Source organism: Lissotriton helveticus, chromosome 2_2, assembly GCF_964261635.1.
Source record: "Lissotriton helveticus chromosome 2_2, aLisHel1.1, whole genome shotgun sequence".
In the NCBI taxonomy this organism is placed as follows: Eukaryota; Metazoa; Chordata; class Amphibia; order Caudata; family Salamandridae; genus Lissotriton; species Lissotriton helveticus.
In genome coordinates, this window is record NC_136060.1 from 250,909,255 (window position 1) to 250,933,190 (window position 23,936).

The window sequence follows — 23,936 nt, forward strand, 5'->3', positions numbered from 1 at the left end:
TGGAAACACACTCACTGCTCTGGCAAACATCTAAAATATGCCAACCATACAGAATGCACTGTATAATATAAGCACTAAGTGAACACACATCAGTTGTCTTTTAGTGCTCTAATCCATCACAAGGCATTTAATCCTGTGGCCATCAGCACAATATTTGCAGCATCCCAAGCATACAACCCACCATTCTTCATTGCAGTGTATCCAAGCGATACTAATACAGCACATTGCATCTATCCTACAGGCACTAAGCCATCTCACTGTAATAGTCCCCAAAAAATCATGTCACACTGCAGTGCTTCTATGGGCGCAATAATCACTTGCACTCTACTGCATACTTTTGCCAATAGCCATTGTATTGTTAAAGCCATTATTGTAGCCTTTTTAATTATAGAGATACATTGTTTAGGTAAGCCAAACATATTTGTTAAATTAATTAAGCATTAAAAGCACACAGTATATTTACTATATTATCACTTGATAATGCATTTTCTTCAAAGTCATGTTTGCTACTCCTAAACAATCTGATGCCCTCTCTCATGTCCAGATTTTGTTTAATACATGAATGACAAAGAAGCTACCGCCTACCTCTTTGCCCTTACACCTTAGGACATTGCATATACATGACTTTCAGTAGAACTTCAGTTGATTTGCATCAGCCCATCTTACGTCAAGCTGTTTCAGATTTTCACAGTAATATTTCTTATGTGTCCATTGTATTTTTTCAAATCTAGCATCGACTTGCTCAGATGCTATTTTGGGGACAGCAAGGCATTGCCAAAAATACTGAGGCAGCAGTAGAGTGGTATGAAAAAGGCGCCCTAGAAAATGAAGATCCAGTAACAATGTACGACTACGCCATTGTCTTATTTAAGGTAAGACACAAAACGAGTTCTCTTTTTTTTTTTAAATATAAAAATGTGTTCAAACAGAAAATGAAATGTTATTTATAATATTTTTAGACTATCATTTACTCTCATTTACATAAAGGAAGTTAAAACATGTTTACTTTTTGACTTCAAGAATAATATATTGCTGTATTCCATATTTAGTGTGTTACAACATAAATGTAGTTGCAAAAACATCTTGTAAAGTTCATTTATAATATTTAAAATATTTGATTTTCAATCTTGTTTAGTAGATGCTACTCACTTAATTCTGAGGACCAATAATCTATTAACATCAACTCCTTCTCGTCCTTTTTCTGTTGCTTACCTGAAGCTAGTCCTTCACCTCTGAGACCAGGGTTAATATTGAAAAAGTCGATCAAAACATGGATAATGATACATTTATGTATAAAAATTAAATCTCATCTTCATTGACGAATTTGCCTGTTGTGAACACCATGTCAACCCCGACTCAGAAATATGGCATGTAGCCAGCAGACAAATACGCAAATAGTAAATCCCAGATTGATCCTACAGATCGGCGCAGCAACACCACAATGGTACTGGGAGATTGGACCCAAAAAAGCACACATGGTAGGCGGGGTACGCGTGTTCCCAGAACACCATAAAGTCAGATGTCACATGAAGTTAGGAAAACTTCGCCAATCAAGACACAGTACACTCATTACACGCAGTGATCACATGCTCCCCATGCCGGACATCTGGACACATTACCCTCTGGGGAAAAAGGATAGCTGGGAATATTTTATTACATTCAATGCATTGTTTAATTAAATGAACTGTTTCTGTTTTGACAAACGCCTCTTGTCTCTTGTTTTTTAAGGAATTTTATGCTCAAGCAACATTTTGGCAAGCCACGTAGCAATAGGCAATATCAAATCTCTCTTAGGTAGTCTTATCGGAGAGTAGACCACCACAGTGTTCACCTGAGTTTACATCCCAACAATTACACTGACAAACACTGAGCATGACGAGCAGCATTCAGTTGTTACAGGCACTGAATTTGGACGGCCCTGAGGGAGATGTTGACTGACTGTCCTGATGTAGGAGGGCTAATGGCGGAGACTATGAAGCCAGGGGAGACAATAACTGATTTTCTAGATAGGATGAAGATATGATGGGGACACGAGACCGGTCAGCCGTGGACTGACACAGGCCCACAGGTCACATTATTGCGCAAAATTCTCTAAAAGGGGCTGTCCACTGAGACACAAAGCAGATCGGACAGTGTGGTTGGGTTAGACACCAAGCTGTTGCAGGAGAGATACAAGCCCATATATTGCAATACCTCAAAAAGAAGCAAGAGACGGATAGAGAAAAACAGGAGAAAGCTCAGAGAGACACTACTAAATTGATCCAACACAAATTTAAAAATACCTCCCTTGAAGGGGCGGCATTGGCTGCAAACATGCAAATGCAACCAATCTTAAAGGTGGCTCCAGCACAAAAAATCCCAGAGTGTTTCAACCTAGCAATAGTGGCAGAGGCCAGGGAGGTTGACAGCAACCAGACCTTAGGGAATGCTACTATTGCCACCGGATGGGCCACCTTGCGGACCAATGCCGGTTAAAAGAATACCACCAACAGAGATTGATGGGCCATCCACAAAAACCAAGCCCTGGGAACTCCGAATACACCTTACATTCAGCTGCAGGGAGGTCGATCAGCCGCTTTACCTCAACAGGAATCAGGTAGTTGGACAAACACATGACAACGGCAACCACAGACAGGGAACTCATCCCAACAGGAGCTCTGGACATAGCTTTGGAAAAGAGATGTAACTATCTGGGGAGGGAATGCCTTCACACAAACACAGAATCCAAATGCACAGTAAAAATCAAACCCCAGAGTAAAATACAACCCATTCGCCCACATCCCGAGAATTAACCGTACCAAAAGCCAAAAGAAGTACCAATGAGACAACGATGAGAATGCAAACTTTTATTTGCATCTGGGGATTGAAGACCGATTGGGTATCCTCACTGCAGTCTGCCATTAAGGGCGCCTGCTGGAGCCAAGTCCTCACTCTGCTGCTGATCTCCCAGGGCCGGTTGGCTGGCCACGGTCCAGGGGGAGGGTAGTTTGATGAGGGTGTGGGCCGCTCTCTGACCAAGTACTTAAAAAGCAGACACCCAAGTCCCTGCATCAAAAGTCAAATGGGATGGGATCCAATTCCTAAGTCGAAAGGTCCCCATTCTCAGACATTCGAACCATGTTTTCTGTATGGCATGTAGTTCCAAAAGTGCCCACAAAACCTAGAAGCCTCTGGCCAAATGGAATCCCTCTTTAAGTTTAAAACATATTTGTCCTCAAGTGGTGGGATCCAGGATTCCTGTATGCGTGGAATAGTGAGGGTCCCACAACCTCCACAGCACATGCAGAAAAATCATTAAGTTATGAGTTGCCCGCATAGCGCCCAGTCCGTCAAGAGGTTCGTCAGGTTAACCAGACAGCCCAGATTTGCAAAACAGTCCTGGTTTAGTCATCACTCCTAGGCAAAGTTAATCTTGAGTTCCTGGCCTTGGCCCCAGGCTCCCCATGTTCTTATAATCTCTGCAATGTTTTCTGCTCTTTTCTTCAGGTTTTTCGAAATCTCATTTCTAGTCACCATGCCATACCCATCCAAAATAAGCGACAGGAGCACGCCCGCAAGTTGGAAGTCCCGAGCCATATGCCGGGAACCGCAGATTCAAAAACGACTGAGGAGACGTGGTCCGAGGGAGAGTGGGGTGCCTGGGAGAAGGGTGGCATCAAAGTCCATCCCAGCTCCAAGCGAGAGTAAAACACAAAAAGCACTCATCCCTGTGTCAGGCGTAGCAATTGACCAATGCTCCAGTCCTCACATACACCCACTGGAGAAAGCAAAAATCCCCAACCTCAGTGACCACAAGACAGCAATCAGGGGAGCAACTGTCTGACCCCCTCAGCCTTAAGATAAGTGAAATAGCAGATTGTGCAAGATCTAGGGAAGTGGCTAAATCCCAAAAAGTAGTCGAAAGTTAGTTAAAAAACAGAAGCCTCTACAGAAAGGGTGGAAGCGAGATATCTGGTGCCACAAGGGATGGGCACGTTGCACACCGCATGCCGAGAGATATGTGATCTCGGGGCACGCTGCAACCACCAACACTTATCAGTGACACACTCCCTCCTTGTACAGTCCCACGCACATGTAGGTTGAAGGTTACCTGCACCGATGGCGTCCCAGGGACACATCAGGAGAGACATGGTCTTGGACAACTAGCAACGCCCTTAAAGCCCCAGATAAAAACTAATAGATCCATCCCTATAATCACAAGAACTCTCCCATAAAAACAAATCCAAGCATCAGTTAAGTGTAAGGACTCAAAAATAGATGAATCCGCCTGATTTCCCAGAAGCCTCCTTTCAGACTTTAAACATCAAAAGGATACCACAACTGGGCCCACCTTCTGGTGCCCCACATAAAACAAAAAAAATATAAAGTGTGGAGTTCACACCACTGAGAGAAATAAAGGAACCTCGAAGAAATGATCATTAACCACGGCGTACATGCAATGTTTTCTGATTTGACAAGCAAACCAAGTTCTTATCCAGCAGTTCTAAAATCAAACCACCAAATGCACCACTTTTCAACTTCCACATCATCACCCCCAATGTGGATCTAATGTGTAAGAATCAAAACTTCACTACACTGTGAAGTTTTTTGACCGAACTGTTTAACGAAAACACCCGATAAACAGAGGACCACAGACATCTCCCCTGGATCCATATCAGAGACCTACAATGTTATGTTGTTGTTGTTGATAACTTTTATTTCGGTCAAACGACCATAAAAAGTGCATACAAAGTACATCAGCACGGACAATAAAACAATAAATAGTCATAAAATGTTAAAAAAGAGAATTAAACTAAGAGTTATCACAATACGAGACGTTAAAAACTGTATATACAACAATTAAGTTAAAAAGGTATATCTCCTGCGCCACATATTAAATAAATAACGAGAGACCGCAAACACAATGGGAGGATGTGTATCATATGTCAGTATCCTACAAGCCTGCCTAAAGTGCAAAAGTCCCAGGTTCTTGCAGATCGGTGTTAGCCAGCGTTTTCTAGTTGCAGAATAGGCAGGGCAGAAAAACAGCACATGGGTTACATTCTCAGTTTTGTAGCTACATGCTGGGCAAACTTCTTAGGATTTAACCATTTAGATGTAAAAGACATAACTGGAAGAGTGCCATGCCTTAACTGTAGATACAACTTTCGAGCAACTGGGGGTTCGATTAGGTTAATGAATTCCTCAACTTTAGGTTCTGATTTAACTAGGAGGAACTCAGATGTCAGCTTACCCAGTGATGCAGAGCTCATTAGTGATTGATAGTTTGACATACGTATCTGAGAAAGAAGTTCATTCTTAGATATCCCGAGGCAGAAAATCTCAGGGGTTTCCCACAGTTCAGGAAAACCTAAACGGGTACTAACAGCCCTAATATGCTGAAGCCAAGGGATCTTTATGTTTTAAGAAGGGGCAAGATCTAAAAAAAATCCGCTCTATACGCATCCAATTCAGGGACTGACCAAAACCTCTTCCAGTACATAATTGGTCTAGCACTAGTGATCTCCTCTATTGGCAACATGCCAAGGTCAAATCTAAGGGGGATCAATGGCGTGCTAGATGGTAACCCTACTAGATTTCTAACGAAAGACTGCTCCACCTTTTTAAATTTCATTATCTGCTTGTGCCCCCAAAGTTCAGGTCCGTAGGTTGCTGCCGACTTAGCCTGACGGCAATATATCTCTAGGGCTGGGAACACCGGCCTGAAAGTAGACGCCCTGAAAACCTTACTTATGCCCTCCGCTAGCTGGGATAACTTGAGTGTGGATTTAGCAATCTGCATATTCCAACCAAAATTCTCTGTTAACGTGACACCCAAATAAACAAATGTTTTAACCCTTTCAAGGGGAGTACCATGTAAAACGGGGTTTGGGCGTACACGCTTAGGGGGGTTAAAAATCATAAATTTTGTTTTACCTAGGTTGATTTCCAACCCCCGAAGGTCGCAAAACTCCACAAAACCATCAAGTATTCTCTGAATGCCCGATGATGTTCTAGACAACAGCAGAGTGTCGTCTGCGAACATCAGAGCGGGCACTCTACCAGTAACTAGTTTAGGGGCATCGTTATTTTCCACACCATTCAGATGTTCCACAAGTCCATTTATGTAGAGGCTGAATAACGTTGGCGCCAAAACGCACCCTTGGCGAACTCCTTTTTGAACAGGGAATTGATCTGTGAGTTCGCCATGCGTGCCACACCTCACCTGAGCAAAATTATTTTCATGAAACCTGGAAAGAATGGCTAGCAAATAGGGCTGGAGGCCCAGGTCTGCCAGTACTCTCCACAATTTTCCACGCGGAACAAGATCAAAAGCTGCCCGCAGGTCCACGAACACAAGGTAGAGGCTGCCACCCTCCACCTTAGCTGTCTTCCAGTACAAGACCTGCAGGCGAAATATTTGATCTAGAGTGGAGGTGCCAGACCTAAAACCTGCCTGGAGTATAGACAGTATCCCATTATCCTCAATCCACCCTAAAATCCTAGCGAGGATGACCCTCCCCATCAGCTTTTGAGATGTATGAATTAGGCTGATCAGTCTATAATTAGAAGGGGTTAATAGGCAACTCTTTTTTAAGACAGGCACGATTTCAGCTCCTAACCAGGTAGGGGGCAAATCATCTCCCTGTAGAATGCCGTTAAACAAAACAACCAAATAGGGGGCCCAGATTTTCGGTTGCATCCTAAACAAATCCCCTGGTAGTTTATCCCAACCTGGGGCCTTATTAATAATCAACTTGCCTATAGTAATCTCTACCTCAGCCAGGGTAAAGAGTTTGACTGGGGCGGGGCATAAGGGAACTGTAGTTAGCCGTCCCCGCTCAGCCCCACTAATGCTTTTAGGCTGCTGAGGTTCATGAGTAGTAACAGGCTTTTCATCAGACTCAGAAATGCCATAAAGATCGCAAAAGTGGCTTTCCTAAATTAAAGGGGCAATATTTGGAGCAAATGCGGGGGTATGCCCACTAAATCTAGTTGCAACTATAGACCAAAATGATTTGAAGTCATTGGTACTAAGCGCCGATCCCAATTCCTCCCACATAAAGTCCTCCCATTCCTTCTTGGCATCACAAATTGCTTTTTTATACATGCTGCGATGGGCCCAGATTTCCTCCCTGTTATTGGATTTTATTACTATAAGGAGGGCCTTTTTGGCCTTCCGACAGGAGGCGTTGAACCATCTAGAAGTTGCAGTTCGAGGCTGATTTAACTTTCTCACCGGGTACAGAATGTCTTTGAGTGCGGCAGCCAATTGAATATGTATTTCAGATGCCCTACCTAAGTGGCCGATTTCCCCATATCTTCAATGAATGGAATGACAAGCTCATTGAATTCGGCAAGTTTACTAGTGGACATCTGGAGGTCTGGCCATTTGACCCTGCGTCTACAGTTTGTTATTACTAAAGGCCTAATGGTGAAGTGTTCAGACGAAGTTTGGCATTTCAGCCCAAAGCTCCCCGGTTTAAGTGACAGGACCAAAGCATTATGATCACTGTCAGATCTTTCAATGACCCTGAACTCATGCAGCCTATCCCAATGCCTGGCCTCGATGAAAATATAATCGATTACTGAGGTGCTAATTTTTAATCGATTAAACGTGTTTTTCCCTGGTCTATCAGGGTCCACCCTCCCATTATAGGCTTGCAATGATGTAGCTAACGAGAATGACTGCAATTGCAGAACCAGGGGGGTCCATGCCTTGACCCGAGTAATCAATGGGTCAGGAATAGCCCACAACAAGTCAACTTCATCCGGATTGCTCAAATTAGGATCCATGAGTGGCTCAAAGTGACAATTGAAATCTCCACCCAGGATTAGCACGGTGGATGAATCAATCGATTGAATGAAAGTTAGCAAGGTCTCAATAGCCTCAGACTCAAGGCCCTGCCTAACTGGCCTTGAGTACACATTGATCAAGGCAATGTCCGGCCCATTTAATATACTCAACAGCACACACTGGACATCCATTGAATTAGTTGAAATTTGAGATGCCTTAGCTCCTAAGTGCGTGCCAACCCATATAGACAGCCCACCCGAGGGCCTACCCCTCTCACCCTTACTTGCCAAGATATCGTATATTGCAAAACCCTGAACCCTACTTTCTTTTAGCTCCCAGGTTTCCTGCAACATACAAAGGTCATGTGAGGCCATAAAAGAGCCCCACTCTGGGACGGGCAGTTTATTCTTAAGACCCGCCACATTCCAGGAGAGAATTTTAACATGGGCAGCCGACAAATCTTGCTTAGTTGGTTCACAGTCCAAGGTACCAGAAAGGTCATTAATAATGGAAGTGGTAAGAGCTGTCCCCAACTCAGGGTCACAGTTCAGTGGTGGGTAGTCATCAGGAGAAATAACAATAATGGGTTGAGTAGTTTGTTCTGATGCCAGGACTTGCACTAGGGGACTAGGTTTAGCATTTGCATCTAAGTTCTCATTTGCAGATCGCATATTAGTGGGGACTCCCATTTGTCAATCGCATTCGTCAAAGCCTGAAAAGGCATCAAACCTATTTGTGACTTCCAACGGGGTAAATGGTAACAGATGGTCCATCCTCCCATTTCCTAGCAAATGGTCCATCCTCCTAGTTCCATTTCTATGGCTCCTGAAAGGTACGGTTTCCCACCCAAATGCATTTTCAGCAGTCATAAAATTAGGTGCCTGCATCATATGCCGATTGTTAAATGGTATAGATGGTTTAGTCTGCGGGCGAGTTAATACCCCGGGATGGAGTGTAGGGTTTACTAGAGATCTCGGATAGAAATAAGTCAGATCACAAGGAACGATGGAGTTGTCAACGTTCCCTGGAATCCAATGTTATGTATTTTTGCTCTTCTATGGACCCTCCATCTAGTTTGGGTGCTGCAGCACCCATTCTCTGCCAAAGAGCCACCTAACCAAATGGAGTCTGTTCAGAAACTATGACACAGCTTGCGTAGGGATCGCTCCCATGTCACTTATAATTACACCGACCCAAACACTAGCATTACACAACACGTGGTATAAGCACATGACTTCTTTGGGCTCTAAGGCAGCAGCCAGGATGTGTTACTCGCTGATACCACCTGCATTTTTCGCCCTTCTCTTAAAACCATGTGAACGGACCAAAGAAACAGGCCTCTACTTTCTATTTAAAAATAAATACAAGGAAACATTCAAGATCACAAGGGCCGGGTAAAAGGATAAATCCCCTTCTAGGGGATCGTTAATTTGATCAGTATTGAATATGAGAAACTAAGGTGACTATCACATGGTTAACCCTTGGCTAAGCAAGACCTCAAATGCAGGAAAGTTACGAGAGAGAAGGATTTAAATATTTCAACTTCTAAAATTGTTCAATGACCTTAAGGGCATTCTCAGTGGATTCACAGGGGAGGGAATCCCATTAGAGTCTGTCAAGAGACGCGCACAAATTGATTATTATGGGAGTGGTTCAATATGTGATCTTAGTTTCACACAGCTTCAACTAATTACTAAGCATGTAACACCATTTTGCACACAATACATTTAGGCCTAGATTACAGTGTAAGTAACCAGTAACAGTGCTCAGAGTTGTTACATGTCTTCCCAGTAAATTGTAGATGGTAAGAAAATATTGCTGATTCAAATTCTTTTGTGTTTCGCTAACGAGAAATCCACTGCATGTGTATGTGTAACCTAATCATTGTATGCTTGTAAATCCATGATGCATTTTTATTTGGTTAATCATATTACATCAGCCTCTATTTTTTATTTGTGTAGGGTCACGGAGTACCAAAGAACCCAAAACTGGCTCTTAAACTCATGCGGAAAGCAGCTGCTCAGGTAAAGTGAGAACATTTATCAAGTGAGTTTGTCTGCCTACTTTACTAGTAGAAAGGTTTTGAATCTTACAGATGGTATTAACAGCAATTTTACCAAAGCAATTAAAATAAAATGCAAGTCTTTTCTAATGGCCATGTTAATAGAAATCAATGCTATAATTTGTTGTCATTATTAGGAGAAACTATCAAGTTATTGTTAGTACTGCACAAAAGGTTTACAAGGACTAGAACATTTCAGTTTTGCCAACACAATAATAAAATCGCTTTAATGATGTGAAAAGTAGACCAGTCCTTGTTGTACCGAACATGAGAACCAACCAACGCGCGTTTCGTCACCACTGTTACTTTCTCAAGGCTCAATATAGTGCAATTTGTGAGGAGAAGTGAGACGGCTCAAAGGACGTAATTCGAAATGATTCCGTAAATTCAGCATACAAAGTTTTAAAACAATATCTCAGTCATCTTTGGTCGCTGTTACCGCAGGTAATGGAAAGGGTCGTGGCCCAAACCGCATCTGGGGCACTATCCGACGGCAGAGACGGGAGGAGACGATTTCAATCAAAAGAAGTTCGGCGAGAAAATGAGGGACTTATCATAGTGCCCCAGATGCCGTTTTGACCAACATCTATGCTACTAGGGATACTGTCTACACAGAAGTCCTTGTAAACATTTTGTACCAAGACTGATAGGTTGTTATCATGAAATAAATTAGTGATTGTTTAGATAAATGCACTTTCCGTGTTTCCTGTGTCACAAGGAATTTCCCTGTTATTTTTTTCTTTGAGTTAGACTGACCGATTACTGTAGTTAATTTAATATGAATTACTGTGAGTGCCAGGGTTTCTTTGTTTGTAAGCATTACACAAGTTACTGCTGTTTCTTGCGTTTTTTACACCTTCGGTAGTGGGGTATTTTACCTGGAGTGGCATCAATCCTACTTTTTTTATGCAAAGGTTATTATCTATATTCATTCTATACGCCCTTATATACAGCAACTTTGAGGTGCAACCCTTGTATCTACCACTACATTCCTTTGTTCTATACCACTTAGAGTTAGTACACATCGAAAATCAAGATCCAGATTTAGCTTCATAAATGGCAGCAGTGTGTATTACCTTCAGATATGGCAGTAGTGAATTTGAGATGTGTTTTGGTAAGAAAAAGAGTCATCATAATAGCTTTTTTATTATTAATATTGCTATTGGGTAGTTCAGCAATGAAAGGTGATGTTAAATAACTAGTAAAGCAAGAAACTAAAGAGACATAAAATGAGAAAATTATAACAATTATTAACATCTTATCAATTCGCATATCATTAGTTACTTTGGATCACCTTCTAAGCACTGAAAAAACAATAAGAAAGGGTATAAGCAAATTATTCAGTACCGAAGCAATTGTGACAATTTTTCAGGATGGCAGAATGTATCTCCTAAAAATGGCACATCGGTGCTTATCAACTACTTATTGATGGTGGGCAGATTTAACCCATTTTCGAGCTATACATAATCATGCTATGACAATGGCAATGCAAACAAGATGGACACTTGTGTTGGGCATACTCATTGTGGTCTTAAACATAATATTTTAGACTGAAAGCACAATATCAGTATTGCGTCTATCAGAGAAAAGTCTTACAATGTCTGTCCAATATTCAAGCAAATAAGGGAAGCTAACAAAGAAATGTATAATATCTGCATACCCGAGAATGCTTCTTGGAGAATTAAAATTTCAGCTAATTTTCCAAGTGGAATTTTTTTCTGGCATATAGTATAACATACAGAGAGTTTTCAAATGTTTTGAAACTGGGCTAGTGAGAGCATCCTTTCGATCGCTGTTAACTGTTGTGTCTTGATATGGGAACTCTTGAATCTGAAAAAAGGGTGATGATCTCTTTCCGAAACTACCTTGTCTATTGAGAATTACCCCCAAGTCAGCAGAAGCCCTGTACAAGAGATCATTTTGGGTGGAGGAAAAGCAAATGGTACCGAAACCTCCAAAAAGTAGTTCCAGAATGGCTGGACTCACAACAGAGGACTAAACCTATGAAAAAAAGGAAGAACAAGAGGTTACTAGTTAATAAAGGAGTTCTATACTAACTAGCAGCATGCAGAGGCTGCCAGAAATATTGTTAAGTTATATACTGAATTACATTCTGGAAGGAAAGGAGCTGTTCCAGAAGGAAATCTCTACCATCTAAGTTTAGGCTAACCTAGCTTAAACTGCATATCAGGGGCACCATCTTGAACTGGGACATCTATAGTTATCCAAGTTGTCCCCTGCAGCCTATGAAGCCAAGAGGGTAGCAGAAGACAGGTTAGGGAGCAAACAGCGCCCCCCTTGTCCCCCCAAAGATTCCCTGACCTGGGCTTTTTGGCCTACACTGCCGATGGGTAAACCACTGCAAGTAGGAAGGTGAATAGTCTGCATACTGTGCTGCCGGGAGAAAGCTGCGTCCCAGAAGTGGAGCTTCCAACAGTATACCTTCCACCCCTTGAAGCCACAGGTTTTGTGGGATGCTGCCAAAAAAGTGTACGGATTAGAAAAGTTATATGGACAGCCTCAGCAGGTTCCCAGAACTGATCAGAGACAGGATACCCTTTCCACCTCACAAGGTATTGTAGGTTGCCTGGAAAACAATGAGAATTCAAATTCTGATTGACCATCAATCAAGCGGTGCAGGAGTGGGGCTCAAGAACAACTGCCATAAATGAAAGGTGTCAGTTGAGACACTTGTAAGGTAGGGTAAATTTCCAAGGCTTTAGGAATTTCAGCCTAATAGTGACAAGTTAATCTTCTCAACAATGAAAAAGCTACCAAAATATCATAGACTAAATTTGGACCTACCATACTTAACAGGTGGAAACTAAGAGGACAACACAATTTATCCCCAATCTGGCTTGTTTCGTCTTTGTTTATTGGAATGATTCTTCATCTTTATCTGTTTTATTTGTAATTTTTTAACTACTTGCTTTCTGGACTTTATCTGAAGGCGAACCAAATAAGTGATGGTGCGGCACCTTGGGGCCCTAACAACTTAAGGGCACATCCTAGGATGAAACCCCTGCAAATAGAAAAAGGGATATACTTTGGTGACAGTATGGGCACTACTACTAATAAAGGCAAACTCAGAAAAGGGGATTAAGAGTACCCAGTAATCACTTGTGGCACTACAAAATCTTATGGAATATTGTTCAAGGGTTTCATTGGGCCGCTCTGTGAGTCAATTAGTTCTTGGATGAAACCCAGAGCACAGGTTCTAGTTATCCCTAGGGCTATACAAAATGTTTAAAACAAATGTGAGACAAACTGAGGTCACCTATCAGAAATATTTTTCTCTGGACAGCCATGAATTCTGTAAACATTTTGGCTGTGCCAAAAGAACTTTTCTTTAGCACTGGGTAATTTGTTAAGAGCAGAACAATTTGCCATCTTTGAATATGAATTAACAGTTATCATAATAGTCCTCTTTGCTTCGCAGGGCGTTAGTGCCACCAAGTATTCCATACCAATGATATGACATGGTCCCAGAGCAATCCTCAAATGTTGACGTAACCCTAAAGGGAAGTTCCAAGGAAGAACAACCCTTTCTTGTCGGATAAAGAAAGTTTAATAACTTCTCTTTGCTTGAGCCTCCATTGGGCTATACGGACATTCTACAAGAAGGAAGTTAGGAGAGACATGATGGGGTTAGGAGGAAGAATAGTTTGAGATCTAGACTCAGTCTCCTGAAGGTATTGGCAAGAAACCACATCAGCCACATTATTTAAAGATTAAGGGAAAAAAGTCACGCAAAAATCAAATTAAGAAAAATAAAATCCCAGCAAGCCTTACAACTGTTCCGGCACTGAATGGTTTTTAGTGCTTGCAAGTTCTGATCTTGAAGGGGTGTCTAGCTCCTAGTAATAAATGTTCCACTCCATGCATGCCTCTGTCATAGCCTGTAGTTCATGTCCTGAAACTGAGTAGTCCTGCTCCTGGGATAGGGAGTAAGAGTAGTAGTAATTTAGGGTTTTATGAGAATTTAATTTACACCCAGAAATAGCACGAAATGTAGCTGCCTAGGCTTTTATATGTGGGATGGCTCTAAGGGTGTCTATAGAGTAGAAAGCCACATCATCAGCATATCCATTAGTCTTTATTTCTACCTCACTCAGTTCTATTGAGATTATATCTTTTTGATTACGAATACGAAATAAATAGGGTTTTAAATAGATAGCAAACAGCAGTTGGGACATTGTGCAGCCCCGCAGTTTCTCTCTATTAATTTGGAAAGATTCAGAAGCCTGCCCAGATTACACAATTTTTGCTACAGGTTGTTTATGCAGTGCTATGACTCAGATGACAATCTGTTCCCAATATCAATCCTTTTCGTAACAATCTAGAGAAAGGGTCATTAAATTATACCAAAAGCTTTTTTTGCATCCAAGAGAATAATACCGGCAGGCTTATATAAAGTATTGGCTGTATCAACAATAGAATTACCCATGTTTGTATGAATGGTAGTTTCTTACCATGGAACTACCCAGGTTGTTGTTCCAATCATAGAAACAAAAAAATTGCCAAGAATATTTGAATAAATGTTAGCATCTGAATTAATTAGCTATATAAGCCAGTATGATGCACTTTCATCAGCGGGTTGCCCTTTTTGAGGAAACTGCTATACTGATAGAGTTGAATGAGATTGGAATTGGAGTTCCAATTTCAATGGCCATCATTACCTGTAAGAGAAGAGGGAAGAAGGTCTTGTCATTGAGATAAATTGCTGCTTCTGTGTTCTAATCTGAACTATTAAAATGGCATGTACCGACTGAATCTAAGTATGTGTGTATAGTTTCTTGTATGCAAAGGTTTTGAGCATTGGATAGGGCCTGACAAAAAAATGTGCATTCTTTAAGTATCCCTTTGGGTTTGAAATTCTCATTCTTCTCGTCATCCCTAATACTAAAATTTAGATTTCTGTTGTATCGTTATTTTATGTTATGTTAACTGGGATTTATAGAGCACATTATCACCGACAGGTCTCTTAGAGCTGCAAGAGGTTAGCTAAAACCCCGCCAAAGGTTGAATGTACATGCTCCCGGTCAGGGCCTCTGATGTGCCCAAAGCCTCTATAAATAGAAGAGTCTTGAGTCTTTTCCTAAATGGGAGAAGGGCGGATTCCTTACGTAGGCTCTCTGGTAGACTATTCCAAAGTTGGGGGACCAATACAGAAAAGGCTCTGCCGCCTTTTGAGGTTGTTTTGAATCATGGGGAGGCTAGTAGGCCTGCCTCGGATGACCTAAGGGTACATCCTGGCACATATTTCCCTAGGCGCTCCTTAATGTATACTGGGGCCTGGCCATGGATGCTTTGTGGGCGATATGATGCAAGAGAACAGGGTTTTAGTACACAGAAAGTGATGGCACTCAGCTAATTAACGTTTGTGTGTTGTACGTAAAACAATTAGGTGTGGTGCTAACAAGGAAGGGGAGACCCTAATAACCCCTTAATATGTGTAGGAAGATCCTAACACATGTACAAGTAGCAACAGTCCCGTGCACACATACAATATAATGAAAACAATGTAGAACAATGTAGAAGATTTTGAATACAACTGGAACAAAAATCAATCCGGGTCTTCCGGATTGAGTCAGCCGCAGAAGTGCCCCGCTGCTCGTCGAGCGGACCACCGCGCTGGACTTCCTGCGCTGAATGGGAAAGAGAGTCTGTTTCTGTGGGAGTGAAATTGGCAGCAAAAGCAGAACTTCCCCCTCATCAAGCGACCCACTTGGGATAAACTTATAATTATTGACAATGTTCGGCGACACCCACTGGGGTTTAATTAGAAGAACTACAGGGACCAAGATGCCTTGTGACCACGCCCACTGGGGCGGGACTCGGTACTTTAATAAGTGTTCCTCATTGAAGTCGAGACATTGTTGCCAGTGATCAAGGGCAGAGGACTGCCCAAAACGCGTTTGGCTATTGCATCATTAGCACGTGAGGAGTGAGCTGCTTCTGTTTGCCATCCTGCTGAATAAAGGAGTCAAAGCTCTCTTTGTGTGGCATTTCTACAGGAGTAACTTTGTGTGGATTGATTTAAAGCGGCTGGCCCAGCCGCAGAAGTGCCCCGCTGCTCGTCGAGCGGACCGCCAGCGCTGGACTTCCTGAGCTGAATGGGAAAGAGAGTCTGTTTCTGTTTGAGTGAAATTGGCGGCACAAGCAGAACTTCCCCCTCATCGAGCGACCCACTTGGGATAAAATTTTAATTATTGATAATGTTCGGCGACACCCACTGGGGTTTAATTAGAGGAAATAAGGGACCGAGATGCCTTGTGACCACGCCCACTGGGGTGGTACACGGTACTTTATTAAGTGTTCCTGGTTGAAGTCGAGACATTGTTGCCTGAGATCAAGGGCAGAGGACTGCCCGAAACACGTTTGGCTATTGCATCATTAGCACGTGAGGAGTGAGCTGCTTCTGTTTGCCATCCTGCTGAATAAAGGAGTCAAAGCTCTCTTTGTGTGGCATTTCTACAGGGGTAACTTTGTGTGGATTGATATATATATATATATATCCTCCAACTTTACAATTTGTAAAGAATCGGGACACACTCACGGGTGGGTTATGAATTCTTTATTATCATTTCATGATTTTGTTTGAACAATCGAAAATCCTTGTGATGAGATCTTTGCAATGTCTCCATAACTTTCTTTGGCCTCTTCTGAGAAGTAAGTTCTGTCAGGGGAGCCACAATGGTCCCATAGTTCAGAACAAATCTTCTATAGTAACCAGTCAGACCAAGCATTAGCCTGACCTGTGTCTGAGCTGAGTTGAGGAGCTGTCCAATACATAATTGTTTGGATTTTGGCTCAGGTGTGCTACACAACTCTGCCCTATTTGGCACTTGCTGGCCTCAACAGTCAGATCTGCCAGCTGAATGGCCTGTAGCACTTCCGTCAGGTGGTTTAAGTGATCCTCCCAGGTGGAGCTGTGCACAGCTATATCATCCAGATAAGCTGCACTGAACTGTTCCAACCAAGACAGGACCCTGTTCACCAACCTTTGGAAGGTGGCAGGGGCATTCTTTAAGCCAAAGGGAATTACGCTGAACTGGTAATGTCCCTCTGGTGTGGAGAGTTTTACCTTTACACTTAAAACCTTTTCTGGAGCTTTTTCTTCTGACGTTGCTCGACCCACCACAGCATGTCAGATTTGGAGAGGTTTTGCTGGCTTGACTTTCCATCATGCCTTGATCAAATCCTGGAAGTCCTGAGCTTTCAGCACAAATAACCTGAAATCCTGGTCGGGTCACAGTTGAAGGTATTTGGCTTGACTTTCACGGTCGGGTCGTTCACCTTACAAAGCTTTTTACCAAAAGTACTCTAAACTTCAGGAGGAGGTGCTGCCAGAAGATCGCCTTGTCGGTTCAAAGTGTCCAAATCTCCAATCCAAAAGTCTGGAATCTCCTAGATGTCTAGACCACAATTCCAACAATGCACCTGGCCAAATCCATAAATCCATGGGGATTCTTGGTGGAGTTTGCTGACCTCTCCCTTCCTCATTCAGTGAGGGAAATCTGCCAGTAGCCTGAAGTCGCACAAAATGTACTCAGCTACTTAGCAGCCCCTAAACTATTGTGACGATGGGATCCTGTCCGGAATCGAGAGGAATAAAACTTTGACACCGAAGACTAGAAATAGACCTCTCTCACATCTCTTCCTACAGCAGTTAGAGAATTGGAACAGAGCCGAGCCCCCCCTTCCTGCCAGGAGAAGAAAGCGGTCCCTGTTTCTTCAACTGGGCTGAATTACCAGGAAGCCCCACCCCCTGTGATGACGCTGATGACTTAGAGCCGGTAAAACCAGGAAGTGCAGAGGAGACGGCGTGTTCTACACCCTGAGAAGGAAGCAAGTGCGGAGAGAGTGCAGCGAAGGAGGAGAGGAGAGGATCGAATGAAGGAACAGGAGAGGAGCCAACCCAACGTCTACCGGAGCCAGGAGGCCAACGGCACGGCTTATCGGCCAGCCACGCTTCAGGGGAAGCGTGGCTCACACAGGTATGTTCGCGTATCTTGGGTTGGGCGGGAAGGAAGGGTTTTAAACCACCATAGTCTACCTTGGAAAAACCCCATCACTCCCCTGTCCGGAGCACAGCCGACACAACGTACCAAGTTGTTTTTTTTGGGTTTCCCGTGTGCACAGAGTGACTCCTCACTTCCCTTCCCCTGCTCACTGGTCACGTGACTGAACTCAGTCTTTCAGTTCCTTTACTCCCTCATACTCCGGACCGGCGACTGGCCCTGGAATCACCCTGGAGTGGAAAAAAAGAGGAAAAGGCTTTTCAAAAGGGCGTGCATCCCCGGAGAAGGAGTTGGAAGCGTCCCTACCCTACTATAGACATACTATACGCAGGAAAAGACAGCTAAAACCAATAAAATCTGGGTTAAATTAATATACTGTCTCCGCGATTTCCTCTAGCCCGCCACACCTATCAATGAGCTGATCAGCATCAGCCCCTAACCTATCAATTAGTTCATCAGCGTATAGGGTGAGCATCAGTATTAGTGACTGCATTTAGTCCTCTGTAGTCCACACATAACCTTAACTCCTCCTTCCCTCTGGAGATTAGGTTTGGGCACTATCACTACTGGGCAGGCCCATGGACTGTCAGAGGGTCAATTACGCATAACTACAGCATTTTAGCCACCTCCGCCTTGATACTGGCTCTGACCTGGTCAGGCAACCTATACAGTTTATTTATGACAGGTGGGCTGTCACTAGTGTCAATGTGGTGCACACACCAATCAGTGATACCTGGGGTCAAACAGAACAGACCGACAAACTGCCCCAGCACCTGCTTGCAGTCTCTGTGCTGCTGGGCTGTCAATTTGGGAGAGAGTACAACTCCCACCATTAACCCATCTTGCTCATTGCAGGAGAGGAGGCCGGGCACTGGCTCAGTTTCCTCCTCTTTTCCCTCATCTGTGACCAGTAACATGTTTATGTCTGCTCTGTCATGGGAGGATTTCAATCTATTGACATGCAGGACCCTATGAGGGTTCCTGTGAGTGTTAAGGTCGACCAGGTAGTTGAACTCACCCTTTTTCTCAAAGATTGGATAAGGAACAGGCCACTTGTCATGGAGAGCCCTAGGAGCCACAGGCTCCAACACCAACAGTCCTGGAGTATACTCAGGCACTGCAGTTTTTTTTTATATCATACCAGTGCTTCATGAGATCCTGATAGCCCTCCAGTTTCGTTTCCTGCCTGCCTTGTACATGGACTCTACCATGTGAGATCTGAGGCCTAGCACATAGTCAAGCACGTTGTCCTTTGCTTCCTTGAGAGGCTTCTCAAAAGACTTTCTCAGCAGGCACAATGGCCCCCTCACAGCAAGTCTAAACAGCAGCTCAAATGGACTGAAACCAACAACTTTCTGTATATTCTCTCTGTAGGCAAACTGTAGGCGAGGGAGGGGAACATCCATATCATCCTGAATTTGTCAGACAACTGATTAATCATGCTCTTCTGGGTCTTATTGAATCTTTCCACCAGACCATTAGACTGGGAGGGATATGGGGTGGTGAACTTGTAAGTAACACCACATTCATCCCACATGGCTTTCCAATAGCTGGACATAAAGTTTGTGCCCCTATCTGAAACAATAAGTTTTGGGAAACTTACTCTAGTACCAGAATGTGCAGCAGACACCTTCATTCAGAGGGCAGGCCTTTGGGTGCATAGCCAGATTCCGACAGGGCGGCCCTTCTTTTCCTTGTAGTTTCAGGCAGTAGACCTGAGAGACTATACACACATTTACTCAATGTTCTGTGGTGATAAGCAGGGGGGAACCTCTGTCTGTTCATGCTGAGTACCACCCAAAAGCATGGCAACTTCCTCCAAAGTGTGGCATTTTCTTATCCCACAAAGTACTGTACTCCCACAATCCAACTTGGGTAATTTCTCTCCAGAGGAGTAAGAGCTAGGTAAACCAACCCACAGTGTAGCTCATTTCCATTAGCACCCCTCCCCTTGATTTATGCATATTCCTTTCCTAAGCCTGCCATCTGGCTGGGGCACAAGATGTGGGGGTAGGTACGTCTGGCATTCCTTACTGTGCTGCACTCTCTTTGGGCTCGGCTTGATTTACCCAACCCCCGCTGCAGGACCCATCCTCCCCCGCTGCGGAGCTCTCTCCATCAGATAACCTCTGCTCAGGCCAGGCCACTTATCACCTATTCAAAGCAGCCTGGCTAAGCCTATTAAAGCTAGCCAATCAGCAGAGACCACTAGACGGCTGGATTTTAGATTACAGAAGAGAAAGTTCCATATCTTCTCTTCTCTACTAGTTATGATACATTGAACAGTGGCAAGTTGTTGAAATTCATCAACACAAATCTTTTAAGTCCTTTAATCCCTTCCCCGTGGGGCTAATTCCCACACGGTGCGGGGGATGAGGGGGGCCGCGCGTGGCACCGCGGTGCTCGTGACGAGCTCAGCTCGTCTCGCTGCACAGTGGAGCTGTGCTCATGACGAGCTCAGCTCGTCATGACTCTGTTCACTCAATGGAACGCCCCGCACAGGAGGGGAATTATCCCCACGTGGGTGTTCCGCGGCAGTTATGACCAGCTCAGCTCGTCATGAGCACAGCTCCACTATGCCTCATGATGAGCTGAGCTCGCCATGAGTGTCCAACAGGTTAATGAGATTTATTCATTTCATAGCAATAGTTATATCTACATCAAACATTGCAATGTTAGACTATGGAGCTCAGTATCTACAATGGGGAAAAATTAAATGGGCAGTTTTTCCCCACCAGTAAATATAAAACATCTATTATAAGTCCCTGCTCAAAGTTACATGGCCCCCAAGCCCTGGTACACCTAGGGATACCTCATACATAAACATAAGATAGATTATCACTTCTAAAGTGCCCATACCACCAAAGTCGAGTTTGCAAAAAATTTACATTTAAAGACAGTCTGCAGCGTCAGGCTGCCTTCAAAATGACAGCTGGCACTCAGCAATTCAAACAGGAACAATGCAGGCCCTCTAAACTTCCATGCCCTATTAAATACTAGGGACCTAAAGGTATTTTGAACTCCCTAGCCCTATTAAAAACTAGGGACTTATAGGACCAGTCAATACCAATTGTGAGAAATGACTTTTAAAGGCAGGCTGCAGGCAGAACTGCCTTTAAAAGGACAGTAGGAACACAGCAGCTCACATGTACAAGTGTATGAAATCTGCTGTCCTCTAAACCTCCATGCCCAATTATATACTAGGGACTTATAGTGTCTGTCGTTGCAAATTGTAAGTGTACCATATTACATGTACCTTTTTTTCCCATAGAACTGGCCCTGGGCACGGTTAGCAGAGCCGAGGGTGCAGTCAGAGTCAGATAACCCTAATAGGATTTAGAAATAAAGGGCTGAACTGGGCAAAAGGATGACTTTTTAACAATAACAACGATGAAGTCAAGATGAGTACCACCAGGATTCCCAGAGCCCTCCCATCAAGCATCCTCCTACAAAATGAGAATCATAGGGTTTTCACTGCCAGTACCACGTGTGCATACTATGCTGTGCCCTATGACACCTCGGGCCCTGGGGAATCCCCAGGATTCAAACCCTGAACTGCTGGGAGTGTTTGCTATCCCACTTCACTGCAGTGCAAACACAACAGTGTATAAAGAATGAGTCTGTGGAGACAAACCAATGATGTTGAATCTTTTTTAGACACACCTGGTATCATTCCCCATCCTGAGCACTTTGTGGTTCCTGAAAGAACCAACGAGGAGACACTGCCGTGTTGATCATAGGGCTCACATCGTTATTTGACTCCCATCAGCACCAGCGTCCACTTAGAGTATTTTCATTCAGCTGAAACTTCGAGACTTTGGGCCCCCTATGTTATGCTGAAGATACTGAGATGTATTCAGGATCAGTCTGTGGCCACTACTCACTAAACAGAACTGTGCACCGAAGAAAAACCACAAACCCACGAATGTTTACATAATGAGCCACATGTTTACCGAAAAAGTATTTTGCTCATTCCGTTTCCGAACACTTTCATTACAGTTCTAGACTTCAATAAACTTGTATTCTAAGTTTGTCATATGCAGGGATTGTTGCCTAGTTGTCACTCTAATTAGTGGCTGAATAAGACAAGCTTTAGCAAAGTCAGTAGGTGTTGCATTGGCAGCTTTGTCAATACTTTTTTAGTCATGGCTTTTGAACAGCTATAGTAAAGGGATAGCTCCTGGGCCTGCATCGATCTAAAAAAAATATTGTCTGAAAGTAAAACATTTTGGGGGGTTTTAAATGGCACAAATTGCCATAGTTGTGTTTGACACTTAAGGGAATTACTTTGTGCTCCTTGTGAAAGAACGGAATGCCGTCACTGTTAGCCAGTGGCCGAAGAGGCTTATCCATTGCTCCATGATGAAGTGGGTGTAAATGACACAACAATTGGTCAGTGAATGAAGAGGGCTGGCTAAAAGCCCCTACAAAAAAGTATTTTCTTTCATATAATTTTAGTAAAATTGAAAGGTATTTTCTAACGCCAGACCAAACATTTTAATATCTCAACAAGAGTGAAAAGTGGCCCATTGTTCTGAATAAAGTATGCCCCACATGTACAAGTGTACATTAAAAAGTCCACTTTTGATTCAAACGGCATCCTATTTGCAGACCAACACTACTTACTCGTGTCAAGCTACAATCTTGTTGTCAGTGTATCTTTACTTACGTGAACAAATGTATACATGGACACTGAGGTAAAACTTAATGCTTCACTTGTAAGTGGAGACTCCAAAAGGTGAATGTAGAACATCAAAAAATCGTGAAATTGTCCTATAACCGATCGAATTGTCAAAGGTATAAATCCTCACTTGAATAATTCCACAAAGCAAAAACATTAAATATTTTTCTCATTAAGCACAAATATGAATATTGTTTGCATTGACTGGTGTGAGAGTTTCTGCATGATTTAAGTAGTTCCAAAACATCCCATTCTGTTTGTTTCAACATCACACTTAGATTTTGTCAATAACACATATTTGTATCAGCTGGTCAAACTACAGTGACTCCAAAACCCAGGTGTGTGTCCTGCATTGCCTGTATTTGAAGAACCATACCACAGCTTCTCATAAAACCGTCCACTGGCTTCCTTCCAAGGAACGATTTGAACTCATATAAATCACACATAACACCCTTTTACGTAATACCTGTCATTTTTGCGGTCTTGCTACAGGCAGCTCCATCTCTCTGTACTGAGACAGTATTGTATAACATGTTCCTCAGAGCCAATCTTTGCTCAGGATTGCAGGATGGCTTCCATGTCAGTCTCAGTTGCCATGCTTCTATTGCTTTCCTCCCTTTATGTATTTGATCTGCCAGATTAGATTTTTGTTTCGCTTTTGGTAGATTTGTCGCTTTTTTTATAACGAAGAGTTGCAACGGAGCCCTGTTTAAATGACACCCATTTGCTGCCTTTTAGTGCCACCTAGTGATTTATAGAAAACCTGCAGGAAAATGGGTGCAATACAACAAATATATCCTGTTAGCAAGTATTGGCAATGGCTGTCAAACACGCTTGTATCTAAAGGTAAGCGAGTCCAATTTGCATTGCAAATTCTTGATAATTTGTTATCAGTCGTCGACTGCCACGGCTCCCCAATATCATGCATTTTGAGATGTAGACGAGCATGCTTTGGAGGCTGTGGTTTTTCAGTCTGAATATCTAATCTGTGGTATACACTTTGGCTATTTTTTAATTGAGCTGCTAACTAAACTTTGTTTAGAAAAGGGCTGAAAATATCTCAGGCTTAGAAGAGCCACGCCTGCCTATAAATTCTCGAGTTCGATGAGAGTGAATTGCCCCAGTCTTCACGTTCTTGGCCTACCAGAGGTATGTGCCTCCCCTTCCAGTAGCCACGATGCCGCGATGCTAACAAGCATTTAGAATGCAATAGGTCTCGCAATTTCGAGATTTTGAGCTATTGGCATTGTAAATGGCAAAACCTTTATTATATTAAAAGGCATTGTCATTTACAATACCAATAGGTCAAACTTTGCCAAAAGCGAGACCTATTGTTTTGCAGAGCACAGCGTCTGTTAAGCAGGCGTCGTGCTCACCATTAAAGTAAAAAAA

General features: G+C 43.1%; 1 protein-coding gene across 1 annotated transcript in view; it reads left to right on the forward strand.

Annotated features, from left to right (window-relative positions):
- The window catches only part of SEL1L3 (SEL1L family member 3), a 684,155-nt gene that overhangs the window by 381,426 nt on the left and 278,793 nt on the right, over nucleotides 1–23,936 (forward strand). Inside the window, exons 13-14 of the mRNA XM_078678371.1 lie at nucleotides 732–872; nucleotides 9,739–9,801. Of these exons, the coding sequence (XP_078534497.1) occupies nucleotides 732–872; nucleotides 9,739–9,801 (204 nt within the window). The remainder of the gene's footprint in view (nucleotides 1–731; nucleotides 873–9,738; nucleotides 9,802–23,936) is intronic.